This window comes from Gracilinanus agilis, chromosome 6 (genome assembly GCF_016433145.1).
Source record: "Gracilinanus agilis isolate LMUSP501 chromosome 6, AgileGrace, whole genome shotgun sequence".
Taxonomy (NCBI): domain Eukaryota; kingdom Metazoa; phylum Chordata; class Mammalia; order Didelphimorphia; family Didelphidae; genus Gracilinanus; species Gracilinanus agilis.
In genome coordinates this window covers 49,453,074-49,468,933 of record NC_058135.1, presented here as the reverse complement: position 1 = coordinate 49,468,933, position 15,860 = coordinate 49,453,074, and the positions used below count along the sequence as shown (strand labels likewise).

General features: G+C 38.4%; 1 protein-coding gene across 1 annotated transcript in view; it reads right to left on the bottom strand.

Annotated features, from left to right (window-relative positions):
• Nucleotides 1-15,860, bottom strand: part of NFKB1 (nuclear factor kappa B subunit 1) — a 141,449-nt gene that overhangs the window by 101,496 nt on the left and 24,093 nt on the right. The window contains exon 4 of the mRNA XM_044681629.1: nucleotides 11,045-11,143. Coding sequence (XP_044537564.1) covers nucleotides 11,045-11,143 — 99 coding nt within the window. The remainder of the gene's footprint in view (nucleotides 1-11,044; nucleotides 11,144-15,860) is intronic.

Here is a 15,860-nt window from a genome sequence, read left to right as displayed (position 1 = left end):
ATTTACATATCTGTTTGCCAGATGATGCTGTCTATGATGTGGGGTTGAGATAACTGGGGAAAAATTATATTAATTAAAAATATACATGGTTGTTTATATATGTACACATACACATGTGTGTGCATGCAACCAGATAATTGCTCCTACCAATTATTCTAGGCAGCTAGGTCCCACAGTGGATAGAGTGCTAGGTGTGGAGTCAGGAAGACTCTTTATTCTGACTTCAAATTCAGCCTCTGACCTATTGCTGTGTGACCCTGAACAAGTCACTTAACACTGTTTGCTTTAGTTTCCTCACATGAAATGAGCTGGAGAAGGAAATGTCAAACCACTCCATTATCTTTGCCAAGAAAATCCAGAATGGGGTAATGAAGAATCAGATATGACTGAAAACAACTGAACAATTATTTTTCCGAAGAATGAGCCGGCTGTTTCAGGATTTAGAGAGGCTTTAAGTCACCTGAATTGTTCAAACAGAAGCTGGATGATTGATAGGAATATTCACAGAGATTATTCCTGTTATGGGATAGCGACAATGATCACTGAGGTCTCTTCCACCCCTTAAGATTCTGTGATTAAACTTTAGAGTTCAAAGGGAATTCCCACATGTTAAAACTAAGAGAACAGAGGCTAGAGAAGCATAGTGACATATGAAAGTCATAGAGTGAGTTAGTGGCCCAAACCAGGATTGGAGCTCCAGGCTTTCTGACTCTCCAAGGTGTGCTAGAACTAGGTCAGACATGCAGATGATTACATTTTCAGTGTATATCAGTTAGACCTCAAAAATACTATAAATCAGGGCTTGATTTATTGTTCTGTTGATTGTCTAGACTTAAGAGAGTGATGGAGAAATTTTAACAATGCAGATTTAAACTGAGAAGTGTGATGTACCTAGGTTCCCCTACTTCAAAGCTGATTGCTAAGCATTTACCAGCACACTCCTGCAGATTACCAACATTTTCTACTGCATAGCGCTAGTAGGGGAAAATATGTACATAAATAACTATAATAGGAGTTAGAAAATAAGTACAAATGAGCTGTTCCTTCTGGCCATCTGGAAACCAATGGAATTTGCTTCCCAGCTTCCAGTCAATAGTCACAATCTGTTGACTGACTTCTACTTCTGTCTGGAATTAGAAGTCCCATTCCTATGACCCCAGATTCTGACTGGTGGGCATTTCCTAGCTTTATGACCCTGGGCAAGTCACATAACCCCCCCACTGTTTACCATTCTTCTGCTTTGGAACTGATACTATTAATTCTAAAGCAATAGGTAAAACATTTTTTAGATTAAAAAGAAATAATAAATAAATGTTCCCTCCTTTCTTCTTCTCTTCTTGCTTTCTCTTTCTCCCTTCATTCCTTCCTACACAAGAATCTCTTGCTTGCATTATTCCCAAAACATTCTAATGGGTCTCCTTACCTCTAGTCTCTCCCTTGTCACAAATATACCCTACAAATTTCTGTCTGGTCAATCAATATTCCTAATATATATATCAGATAACCAGACTATTCTAATCCAAAAACTTTCAATGATTAGCCAATAAATGGCAGGGGGAAGCATCCAAGTTCCTAAACTTGGAATTCAAGGTACTTTACAATCTAGCCCCAAACTATTATTCCAGTCTCATCTCTGGCTTTCTGGCTCTCTCTTGTCTCTCTGTCTTTGTCTACATACAAACACAAATGTATGTATGTATACAAACACACACACACATATATATATATACACATGCATACATATATGTATAGCTCCTGTCTTCCAGTCAAACTTGTCATATTCTGAACATCTCATACTTTCCCACCTCCATGCCTTTGCTTTTGCTCCCTCCTATGCCAAAGTTCTCCCTCTCTGCCAAAATGCATAGGATTACAAAGGAAACTCCTTTAATTTAAATATAACAGTCATATATAAATAAATATATATATATATAATATATTTAAAGTTCAAGAACTACAGATTATGCAAAACAACTCTGAGGTACCACCTCACATCTAGCAGGTTGGCTAATATGACAGCAAAGGAAAGTGATAAATGTTGGAGAGGATGTGGCAAAATTAGGACACTAAATGCATTGCTGGTGGAGTTGTGAAATGATCCAACCATTCTGGAAGGCAATTTGGAACTATGCCCAAAGAGTGCTAAAAGATTGCCTGCCATTTGATCATAGGGAAAAATACCTGTTCAAAAAATATTTATAACCGCACTCTTTGTGGCAGCAAAAAATTGGAAAATGAGGGGATGCCCTTTGATTGGGGAATGGCTGAACAAATTGTGGTATAAGCTGGTGATGGAATACTATTGTGCTCAAAGGAATAATGAACTGGAGGAATTCCATGTGAACTGGAAATCCCTCCAGGAAGTGATGTAGAGTGAAAGGAGCAGAACTGGAAGAAGGATACATACAGAGACTGAGACACTCTACTAGCAGCAATGCAATGATCCAGGACAATTCTGAGGGTCTTTTGAGAAAGAAACGCTATTCACATCCAGAGAAAGAACTGTAGGAGTAGAAATACTGAAGAAAAACATTTCCTTTATCACATGGTTCAATGAGGCTATGGTTGGGAATGTAGACTCTAAATGATCACTCTACTGCAAATAATAATAATAATAATAATATATTATAATATATATCAAGTAGGTCTTGATCAGATACATGTAAAACAGTGGAATTTGCTATGGGAGGGGGAGAAGAGGAGGGGAGGAAAAGAATATGAATCATGTAACTGCGGAAAAATATTCTTAATTAATTAATTAATTAATTGAACTTAATTTTTTAAAAAAAGCTTCAGATTATGAACCCCTGTCCTAGTGCCTAGCACAGCATCTTATAGAGAGTGAATAAAATAGAAATCCTCCTGCATTAGATTAACATCTTTTTTTCAATAAGAATGTTCATATGCCTGGCATTGCTCAGAAATTGGGGGTTTACTTTTATCACTGTCACTGGAGATCGTTGTCAACATAATTCAAGAAGCAGGAAGGCCTGTCCCCTAACCAGTTCCAACTTAATCCCTTGCATGTCACATGGACAAGAGCAAATCATTTAATCAAGGTCTTACTTTCCTCAGCAAGAATCAATTCCTACCTTGACTACTCTTATCAGGAAAGAATGTGGAAAATTCTGTGAAAACTGTGAGCTGCTATAAAAACATAAACCATTGTTATTCAACAAGACCAAGAGAAATGATCCTTTACTTGTAAGCTGGATCTGAAAGCTTGAACAAGAGAGGCATATCACTGGAATCGTGATGTCTTTTTCCTAAATGCAAAGCCTTCCCCCCAATCCTCCCACCCTCCCACCCTCCCACCCCAGCCCCTGTCAATTTTCTGTCCTGAGGGATGATGGCAAAGACAGGCAGTGGGAAGGACCAAAGGGCAATGGCTTTCTTTACAAGCTGGAGTCTGCTTGTTTTCTCCTGTTCTGAGGTTTCTTCCAAATGATGGGTTATTTCATAGAAACCTGCCTGTTAGTTCTTGGTTTATGCTTTCACTTTCTCTTTTGCTTCTGGTTTTGACTAAAAAGAAAACAGCCACTACCCCACTCCCCTAATACATATATATATATATATATATATATGTGTGTGTATATATATATATAATATTAAACTGTGAGATTTTCTGTATTCATTATATACATATTATACATTATATACATACATTACACATAATATGCATTATATACATATATGTATATATAATGAATACAGAAAATCTCACAGTTGAGATTTTCATTGTACATTAAGGAACTGTGTGTTATAAAAAACTGTTTGGGCATGGGGCACCACACAGTATGAAAGTATTTGTACCTTTTTGTCCTTTTCCCTCTCGTTTACTTTTATTCAGTTTTTCTGGGAAGTTTTCAGAGAAACTGTAGTTTCAACTGGCACACAATGCTATCCAGAGAGTGCCTAATGATCAATGCTACAGAATTACTAGGCAGTGAAAATGCATTATTACCTGAAAAAAAGAATGATGATGATAATAAAAATAGCTCTCACAGGTAATTTACTATGTACCAGGCAGTATGCTAAGCATTTAATAATTAAGATCCCATTTAAGCCTCACAAAAATGTTGAGTGGTAGTTACTACTATTATCCTCATTTTACAGATGAGGAAGGTAAGGCAAATGGAGGTTAAGAGACTTGCCCAAGGTCACCACAGCTGTTTTTATCTGAACCCAAGACCTCCCATCTCCAAGTCTGGCTTTTAATCCAGTGAGCCATATAGTTGCCCCCTATTCTATGTAGTTTTAGAACGAATGAATTTATTTTCTAAAATATGCCAAGAGGAAAGGTTAGGATGAGACTCACACTTTTTTTTGTCCCTCAGTGCTTGTTACAATAAGCTCAATAAATATTTGGTGAAAGCGTAACACTGTATATCCTAATGATTAGGTATAGGATTGTGATACTGCCAAAACCTGGCATTGCTCAGAAGTTAGGGGGGGGTTCTTTTGTCGCTGTCACTGGGGACTGGCACTAGAAAAGGAGTGAGAGCAAAGGAAAGAACGATGATTTTTACATGAGGAGATAAGAAGTGTTCTTTGTTAATGGCATTCTCATCTTTACTTAAAGAAAGAGCAGATGGAAAGGGCCATTCCCTCCACTCCCACCTTCTCAGAAACAGTATCCAGCATTCAATTAGCTCTTATAAACAGCAGCAAAAGTGTTTAGGGATATATCGACACCTTCAACAGGGAACAAGGATGGCTTGCAAAACCTAACTAATTCAGTCCCTCCCACACAGTGCTTAACAAAAGTGAACAGTCCTGTTCTTCATTCTAAAAGTCTCTCCTTTTCCTGAAAAATATATCAGTCGCTCTATAAATGTTTGTTAAATGGATAGCTGAAGCTACAGCTAACCCTAATTCCAGAATTCTTGATTTACTTGTATCATTGGAGCCTCTATCTCTGTATCCCATGTCCCCTTCCTGTTGTAAAGTGACTACTGTTTGTTTTGGCTTTGGACCCTCCAAGTGCAATGCGTTTTGATCTTGCAATGCATTTGCTTCTCCTACCTTGTTGTTTCTGTATGACATTAACATGTTGTTATCTTGATTGTGACCCTGGCTTGACTGTATTGTTTTCTGGATTGATTCCTTGTTCTGTGTGAGTGATTCCTCTATTTGCTTATCTCTTAAGCATTTAGAGTTCTCTCCAGGTGGAGGCATTCCTGAAGTAACACAAGCTTATAAGTTTGAAGTTTCTGAATCAAGGTTTTTCTCAGAGATTTTTTTGGCTTGAAGTTTTTTACCATTGGGTTTAAGTTTGAATGTCCTAGTATGTCAAGGCAATTCTCTTCTCTGTTAACCTTTTCATGTGCCAACTCTCTTGGAGGTTTGCTTGTGTCAGTGCTCTTTCCTTCCCAATGGTTTTTACTGTAAGTTGCTTTGCACTTTCTTTCATCTCATTCCCTAACTGTGTGAAACTGCTCAGAACACTCATTTAAGCTTTTCTCTTGAACTGTTGCATTTAGATTTGTCATTAGTTGATCTTTTTATGTATGTTCTATCTTTATGCAATGAACTCGTATATCTGGAATGTTTTTGTCATTAAGTGTTGAGGATTTTAAGTTTAAATCTGTGGTTACTGGTACTTTGCATGTTGCAATTTCCCTACCATTTCTTAGTGCTATAGTCATTGTGTTTGGTTTAAAGTCTGGTATACACGCATGTGTATTTTTCTCCTTTCTCTTTGAATCATTATCTTTTATCCCATAAATTCTGTTTTTGATTTCTATTACATCCCTGATCATTTGATTCTCTTCTTCTATTTGATCCCTAGATTTTATCTTTGCTTTTCCATCTCCATAGTGTATTTCCATGCCCACGTCTCTTATATCAGGGTTTTTACATCTTTTCCCATTGCCACACCCTTTGGGCTTTCCCTTATGTTCCCGGGCTATTTCCTAGCTCCTAAGGTATCATGTTTTCCCGTCAGTACTTGGGAATAACATGGCTTTCCACCCTGCACTATGTATTTTTGCATAGTCTGCAGGCTGGGAGCATGCTGACTAGATAATGCACAATTGTGATTACAATATTTGTTTTCTCTCTTTTGAGTGTTGTATCTAGAATTTGTGTGTGTATTAATGCAATTGCTTCTTTTTTTTTTTAATTTTTTTTAAACCCTTGTACTTCGGTGTATTGTCTCATAGGTGGATGATTGGTAAGGGTGGGCAATGGGGTCAAGTGACTTGCCCAGGGTCACACAGCTGGGAAGTGGCTGAGGCCGAGTTTGAACCTAGGACCTCCTGTCTCTAGGCCTGACTCTCACTCCACTGAGCTACCCAGCTGCCCCTATGCAATTGCTTCTTTTGTTGTTGCTGTTAAGTTGGGCTTTGAGGTGGCAAAATTTCACTATATGCCATAACTTTCCACAAAGAAAACACCTTCCGTTATTAAAGTTATTGCTAGTTTGTCTGGGTTGTTGGTACTGAGGTCTGGCTTTATATGCATGTAGGGCTGCCAGGTTTTTTTATTTCCTCTATTTCTTTTTGTTTGATGGTAGATTTAGCCTCTTTAAATCTTTTATGATATCATCTTTTTCTCTACTGGATTCTTTGGCTTCCTGATTTCCTGAGTGAACATATGCAGCAGTTTTACTTAATGATTCCCATCCCAGACAATGCAAATTAAAGTATGTCCTAATTGGTAGGGAACTGCCCTTAATAAACTGCCTCCTTATATGCTGCAAGTTAGTCTCATTTAAGACTTGGAATCCCAAAATCATTTCCCTAGCTTCCACAAGTCTATCTAAATATGTTGAAGGGTGCTCATTTATCTACTGCCTTACCTTTCGAATTTTCCCCAGGAATCAGGACGCTTAGCAAAGGATTTCATAGCTTCTACAAGATCTTCCCTAGCTCTTCTTAGGTATACTAGGTTTTGATGACTGTTTAATTCTAGATCTAGATGATATTGTGGCCAAGATGTTAAGTTTGTGTTCCTACGGGTCTCCTCAATAAATTGTGCTTTCTCTGCTGGTGTAAATAATTCAGAAAGAAGAATTTCAATGTCCGAAAACGTGGGATCAAAAGGTCTTAATGATCTCTTAAATTATTTTATGGTCTTGAAAGGATTTAAGAAGAAGACAAGCATACATTGTTTTAGGGTGTCTAGATCTGCAGCAGTGAATGGCTTATGTCTTTTTAAATGGAGAAACCCAGAATCTGGCTACAAAATCATGTGATCAATAATTGGTAATACTGGCAGTGCTGGTGCTATTGCCTCTTCTTCTATTTTCTTTGCTGTGTCTGTATGTGCCTCAGCTGTTTGTATTGCTATTTCTATTTTGTTCCCTGCTGTGATCCCTTTCCCCCCCTTTCAATTGAGCATTCTCTTCAAGTAACTTTGCTATTTCCTTTCTTAATGTCACTATCAATACAGTGCTATCATCCTTGTGTCCTAGCAATTTGTGCACTAAATTCTTTAAGGACCAATAGAAGTGAAGGAATGAGATGATTACTGCAATTGTGGTTGGTATGAAAGCAAAAACCAGACCTATTTCTAGTTTCAACCATTGGCAGGAATCATATATTTCTATGATTCCCATTATATAACCTGAGATCACTAGCATCCACAAATTATAAATCATAGTCTAAAAGTTGTATAGTAATGTAAATCCCATCATGGTACAAATTGTTTTCCCCATTGATGCATCCATTGTACCAGTTTGAATGTAAAATTTCTATGGTACTGTGCCTTTAAATTTTCTTTGCTTGTCTATGTTTGTCCCCTTTGCTATGCTGTAGATAGGAGAAAAATGGCAGCCATCAGGTTCAAACAGAGGCTTCCCCACCCCCTTTTGAATTATTTAGGTACTTTACCTAAGCTGGCTTTGGCAAAATTGTAACAAAAAGGGCCAGTAGTGGATGTTACATAGAAGGGAGATAGAGAAAGTCTATGTGGTGAGTCTCTCTTCCAACTCTCCCCTGGGGCTGAATATATTCTGGGAGACTTAAAGTATCACCCCAAAACTGGTGACCTGGATGGTTGTGCTGCCCCATAGGAGTCAGGGGCGAGGCTTCCCTATAAAAGGAGATATGTGGTACCCTAATCTGATCCTGAATAAGGATGGGGTTCACACAAACCTCCCCCCAATCAGTTAAATTCACACCGGGTGGGCCAGCTTCAGGATGGACGCAGCCAGATCAAGCTGTGATTCCCTTCTCTCTTGTCTCTCAGGCACTCTGGAATTCTATCTGACTGATGAATGGCTTTTATTATTCACAAATCAGGGATTAGGGAAAGGGGTGAAGGGCAGAGGGATTTTGGGGTGCCCCTTTCGATATTCCTATGGGGTCTGTCACTTAGGTGAGAACCCTAGTGGTTCCCACTCCTAAGCTTCTCCCCTTGCCCCTTCTCCTTTTATTTCTATTTCTATCCTTTTCTATAATTGTAAGTTTTGACTGAAAGGTGTCTCTCAGCAAGGTTGGGTAATGGGTGAAGGATACTAAGAGATTGCTCCCAAAATGGAGTCCAAAAACTTAACTAACTGGGTGGGTAAAGTCTTGATGGGTGAGATGCAATGGAATTGCTTTGATCAGGAAATCAGGGTTTCAATTTCTGAAAGAAAGATCCTCAGGAAGCCCTTAGGACTGGATCTGAGCTGGGTTTTCCTCCTCCTCCCTCTTCCCAGTTCTCCACTGGAAGATGTCTCCTCTCCTCTCCTCTCCTCTCCTCTCTTCTTAGGAGAAATTTCCAGAATCCTCTCTGGTCTCAACTGTCAGCAACTGTCAGCAACTGCCTTCTCTGGCTCCTTTGGTCCCATCCCCCTTGCATAAATCCAATACTTACAGGATCTATGTTCCTTCTAACTTTTTTTTTATGTCTTACTTTCTGTCTTAATAACAACTCTAAGGCAAAAGGCTAGGCAACCAGGCTTAAGTGACTTGCCCAGGGGCACACAGCTAGGAAGGGTCTGAGACCATATTCAAACCCAAATCCTCTTGACTCCAGGTCTGGCACTCTATTCACTGTGCCAGTTAGCTGCCCCTGCGCCATCAATTTTTTTTAACTCTTACCCTTCCAACTTAGAATTAATATTGTGTATTGGTTCTAAGGCAGAAGAGCAGTAAGGGCTAGGCAATGGGGGTTAAGTGACTTGCCAAGGGTTACACAGCTAGGAAGTGTCTGAAACCAGATTTGAACCCAGATCCTCCTGATTCCAAACCTGGCACTCTACTGTGCCCTCTCAAAATTGTAAATCATACTGTGTGGCAGGATATCCAAGTCATATGACCAACATCCTATGAACACTAAAGCATATGCACATTCGCATACAATATTAACTTGTAATCAAATGAAGTATGTGGGAAATTAATAGTTTTAATTACTAAATTAAACATTAATCATCATAGTCATTACTGTACTACATGGTAATTACACACAAATGGTAAGCAATTTACATAAAAGACTCTAATTAGTTTGCTTCTGCACTGCCAAATGAAATTTTTGTTTTTTAAAATAATTCACAGTTAGCTCTCTGGTAACTATAATCGATTACAGTGTATGAACTGTTTCTTCTAACGCCAAGAACTTCTGAAGTCACTGTCATATGGCCACAAGCGTTAGAAACCAAGATCTTAGCTAGCTCTTACTGTCTAATAGACAGGGTTCTCAGCTCTCAACTCTATAAGCTCTAGGACTTAGTTGACTTCTGCTCCTCTAAACTCATTCAGTTAGTAATCTCCTCTCTGTTCTCCCTTTCCCACTCCCACTTGGGGAGGGGGGGGGGTCCTTCAGTAACCCTCTACCTCTTCCCTGCTCTTGTCCAATCCTGGATGCTAAAGAAGTTGAGACAATGGAAACTATAGGCAGTGAGGCTCTGAACTGCCCAACTGGGAGGCCACTGTCCCATTGCCATTCCTAGAATTCCTTTAAAACAGAAGTTTTTGAACCTGAGGACCATGAACTTGTTTCTTGAATTTTTTCACAATTTTCCATTTCAATATAATCGGTTTCTTTGGCAATCCTATGTATTTTGTTTTCATGCACTTAATAACATGCTGAGAAGAGCTCCATTAATTTTACCAGACTGTCAAAGGGGTCCATGAAATGAAAAATGTTAAGAACCCGTGTTTTATAATTAGACGATGCCTATCATTCCACAATTAGAGACAGAAGACTTAAAACATTCAAATGTGAAAAAGATGGTGAATGATTTGAATAAGTTTTGGTTAAAGGGATAAATGATGTTATAAGATCCTTATCTAATTCAGTGGAAGAGTAGGAGTGGGCTCAAGAAGGCAGAAATATCTAGAGATGAGGGATCGAGGGAAGAATGCCTCAAAGGGAGAAAATTAGCAAAACCAACTAACTAGACCCATACTTCTCCACTTGAGTTTTTACTGAGGACTTTCCCTTATCTTGGATGTTTTTCCTAAGGCAAAAGTATTTTATGTTCAAGGAACTCCGATGATAATCATAAGTCCTATTCTTAAATTATGAAACTAATACTAAAATTTTCAAAATGGTGCCAGCAATTTAGTATTAAGTCCACTGACTCAAATTAATATCATCCAGATCAAAAAAAAAAGTCATCCACAAAATGAATAACAAGGTGCTATCATCTGATTATGAAAATAAGAAATTCAAATTTATTTTTACATGAATAAACACACTTAATACAACAAAAGATCATTAGACTACGTGGATGTTCACCTCCAAAGAAAGAATTGATGGAGTCTGAATGCAGACTGACCCATAATTTCTTCACTTTATTATTATTGGTTTTTTGGGTCTGCATTTTTTTAAAATTTTAAACCCTTAACTTCTGTGTATTGGCTCCTAGGCAGAAGAGTGGTAAGGGTAGGCAATGGGGGTCAAGTGACTTGCCCAGGGTCACACAGCTGGGAAGTGTCTGAAGCCAGATTTGAACCTAGGACACCCCCCCCACCTGTCTCTAGGCCTGACTGTCAATCCACTGAGCTACCCAGCTGCCCCCCCAACAGTGGATTTTAAGAAGACCTCCCCAGAGGTCATCAGGTTTTCCAGAATTAACAGTCACCTGTAGAAAAAAGAACTGCACACTTACTTTAACTTGTGGATATGATTTCTTGTTCTTCTCACTGGAAGCACCAGGAAGTCCTCCATGGGATGGGCCTTCACACACATAACGGAAACGAAACCCCCTCTGCAAAGGTCAGCATAAAACAAACTGGTGTAAAAAATGCTGATGAAAAGAACTACAACTATAGTGAAAAAGAAACAAAAACAACACTTCAAGGTTCTTAGAGCAATTGACTACAAGTGGTAAGTTACAAAAAAAAATTGATAATTGTGATTGCTTAATTTAATTCAGTGTGGAAAAGTCTTTAATGATTTAAAGAAAAAAGGAAGATATAGCCAAGGACCATCACTGAAAATGAACAGCTGATATCAATTGGAGAACCAGGCCTAGAGATGGGAAGTCCTGGGTCAAACCTGGCCTCAGATACTTCCTAACTGTGTGACTCTGGGCAAGTCACTTAACCCCCATTGCCTAGCCCTTACCACTCTTCTGCCTTGGAATCAATACACAGTATTGATTCTCAGACAGAAGGTAAGAATTACAAAAAAAATTTTAAGATATCTTGTAGAAGTCGAAATGACAAGATTTGGCAAATATTCAAGGGAGAAATGGAAGTCATTGGAACTGGCTAACACTAAGTAACAATAAAAAAACAAAGCTAACTATATTTATGAACCTTAAAGTGCTATATAAATGGAAGTAAACAGACAGGAAATTAATTATCTACAGTTAGTAAGCCCTGTCTGGTCAGAGCAAAGTTCAAGATAAACACCAAAGTGAAAAAAAGCATACAGATGAAAAGATAGCACTGCATTTGGTTACAATAGCTCCAACCTGACCTGTTTAAACTTCTTTCCTTGAAAAATTTAACCACCACAAAACAACTGCCACAATAAGAGGACATTAGAGAACCCAGAAACCTCCTCAGCCAACAATCTCTTTGCTAAGGGGAGAGTTGTGGCAACTAAAGGTAACTGCAATTTAGATGGTAAATTTATGTTTAAAACATTACAAATCATAAAAGAAAAGATGATGAGAAAAGAAGCTTGAAGAGATTTGGCACCAGACTTGCTTAAGCTGAATCATCTTGAGGACATTCTTGTAAATCAAAACAGGGGACAACAAATGTGAAATGGAACAGAACTGCCAACATTTTATGGTAATATATTTTAATAGCAACAATAATGGGTACACATATATTGATTCCACAACCTCAATATTATAAAAGAAAGCTACAGTACTTAAGGCATAGAATTTGCCAAACACATTCAAAAGTAACTCCTAGGGGCAAAGCAATTATTGAATGTGTTCAGTGTTCAATATTTAGGATATCTTTAAAATATAAGAGGAGATTGCAAAGCAATGAAAAGGATCATGAATTGCTACTATATTCTTAAAAAAAAACTAAGAAGGCATCATTCCATAGTCTCCTTTCTTATCTCTAACAAATTTTTAAGAGAAACATCAATAAATGCACTGAGTAAATTCTTGACGACAACATCAGACAGGGAAAGATGGGCTTTGAAGATTATTTTCTATAGAAGACCTCATCATTATAATCTCATAACTCACTTAGCATAGAGACCATGAGATCAAATTATACTTGAAAAAAAATTACAGAGTAACTGACTTATGTTAATAAAAACCAAAACAAATGAACAAAAACTTATTTTTAAAACAATATTTAACTTAATGGAACAAAGTTCCATTTCTGAAGGCTCCTGCTCATTCAAGGTGCTTATTAAATACTAAAATCACAAGCACATAGATTTAGTGCTTAAAGCAAATTTATACAACCTTTCTGTAAAAGATGTGATCATGAGATTAACTTCACTCAATAATCAACTGAATAATGACATCTGGCGAGGTACAGAACAGGGAAAAATGCACTCATCCAAGGTGTTAACTCCACATCATAGAAATGTTCTGTTCAGATACCCAACAAAAGAATTCCCTATTGATGCCCAAGCATCTCCACCGTGTCTGTTCATAAGACGACATTGTACTAGCTGCTTTGAGTCTCACAGTATTACAGAGACTTCCTGGGAAAATCCCCAGCAGGTGAAGAATGATGGAAAATATATTGTCTGCATTCCAACACACAACTGGTAAGGCAGTCCAGTGAGTTAGTCCATCTCTAATGCTATATATCTTGAAAAGATGCTTCATACAGACTATGAGTCGAGAACAGAACTGAACTGGGAGAAAAGATCTGAATATGTGTATTTCAAACACCAGGCAATGTTTTAAATAATTCCAAAGTGATCACTGCCACAAAATCCTATCTCTTTAAGTCCAATATTCTCCCAGAGGGTCTTTATCACAACTCTATGATTGTGGAAGAATCAAAATGCCAAGATGGCATACACAAAAAATGTAAAGATGCTTGGGGTATGTGAGATGACCATAATGTAGAATCTGTCCTGAGCAATCTCCCTTTGGAAGGTTTCTTGCTGTGGGATCATGTCTGTCTTTACTAAGAACTTTCTATAGTCCAAGTCCTCAAGTCCAAGCTGTAGGTCTGACTCTCCCCAGAATTTATCATCAGTTTAAGATGACATGAATGAATGAAAAAGTATTTAGGAAGCACTTACTTTAGGCAAACCACTATGCTAAAGCATTGAGGATACAACTAGAAAGGACAGTCCCTGTTCTCAAGGAGCTCATATTTTATTTCATTTCATTTCATTTATTTATTTGTTTGTTTACTTGCTTGTTTTTTTAGTTTTTATTTTGAATATTTTCCCACAGTTACATATTTCATGTTCTTTCCCTTTCCTCCAAACCCCCCTAACTCCCTACCTTAGCCGATGCGCAATTTCACTGGGTTTTACATGTATCATTGATTAAGACCTAATTCCATATTATTGATAGCTGGACTAGAATTATCATTTAGTGTCTTCATCCCCAATAATATCCCCAATCAGCCCATGTGTTCAAGTAATTGTTTTTCTTCTGTATTTCTCCTCCCACAGTTCTTCCTCTGAAAGTGGCTAGTTTTCTTTCTCATGAGACCCTCAGCCTTGCTCTGGAAGGCAACACATACAGGTTTCAGCTGCAAAACAGAAGAAAAGGTCCAGTGATCCTCAGAGTATAGCAGGAAAGCAGATCATAATGCATTTTCTTTAAAGTCATTTTATACCAAAACCTTTGCTGGTGTTTATAGAATACTAGTAGTAACAACTTTCTTTTTCTGGGTCTTCAGTAGCTGTGACTTCTAAAGATATAGAGGCAGAGCTGAAGTACCTGCAGAGGAAGTTGCTGGATCACATCTTCTAGACAATCTTCTTCTGGCTGTGGTGGCTAGGCTAGAAGCAGGGGTGATGATCTAGGAATACACTGCTGTTTTCATAGCCCTTGGGATTAACCTGCTCATCCTTGGCAATTGATGAGAGCTATTGTTTGTAGAAGGAAGGGAATTCTGGCCTTTTCCTCAAAGATTAGCCTTCTTGACATTGGTTGTGGGAGCTAGCGAGAAAGTAGGGCTGGTGGTCTTGAGGGATTCTACTATCCCAGGAATCTTGCATCTGGGTTGTTGTTTTTTTTTCACCTGGGTTTGAGAGAAGGGGTTAGTAGTGGTATGTTGTGAGGAAGATTAGATTAGGTATTGATTAAGTTGTACATAGCAGGAAGGAGCTGGAGCTGAATGAGGGAGGAAGTCTGTCTGTGCCCTGAGTGTGGACTCCATTAGTGGTGGGCAAGAAACTGTTGCCAGCCTGGGAGACCTCAGAGCAAAGGATACCCTGCTTCCTGATTTCCCCTGGGATCCTGTGTGGTGTGTCATCTAGCGAAAGGACAAGATTTACAGGGCCAAGAGAAGAGGTGAAGTTTGAAAACTGGAGGACAGTGCTTCAAGCAGAACCCTCTCTACTTGGTTCCTGAGACAACTTTAGCTCCTGGCATCCAGAGATCATCAGTGGATTGCAGTGAGAATCCCAAAGCCACAAAGCCCCTAGATCTGTACTCAAGCCTGGCAGGTTCCAGGTTTGAGGCAGAAACCCAGAGACTCCATTTATAGCTCCTTGGGCCCTGTTAGTTTAGATCACTAAGTTAGAGTAGAATAAGTCCTCCCATTGCCCTGTGGTTTTATCCTTTAGATTTTAAGTATAGAAATCCTTTCCCACCTTTTAGTCTAACATAATTAAAGCTGTTAAGTCCCTTTTACCTTGTTAGCCTGTTACTATACTCTGGTCTAGTGGAAGCTGGGTGACAGTTAAGATCAACTGCCATTCCTGTGGAAATCCAGTAAACTCTGGTCTCTTCACCCTGGTCCAGTCTCTCATAAATCCTAAAGTGTGTTCCCACAAACCACTTAGTTTAGTATAATATCCCTGGTGACCCCATTACCTTACATATATTTTCCTACAGGTATCACCTGTCTTGCACATGGTATCCTATATCTTTCTCTCAGGATGCCTTGCTACTTCAGCCCAGATGGCTTGCCTGCTCCACTAGTGATGGTTGGTAATGGTGGAGAGTAAAAGTCCCTTCTTCGCACATGTTAATCTTCTCAGTAATCTTTCTCTCAAGGGCTCCAGGGTTTCCACATCACCAATCACGTCTTTCTTAGTGGTCAGAACTGAGTCCAGAAAATCAGTTTACTACTTTCTGAGAACTGAGATTATTATTTCAGAAGTCAAGAATTTATCAGATGTTCTATTACCGGAATAAGATTTTTGTCAAATGTCATATGTACTGGATTCATATATAATATGAATTCATATTCTGTCTGTCTGTCTGTCTGTCTGTCTGTCTCTCTCTCTATATATATATGTATATATATATACATATAGATAGATAGATAGATAGATAGATAGATAGATAGATAGATAGATAGATA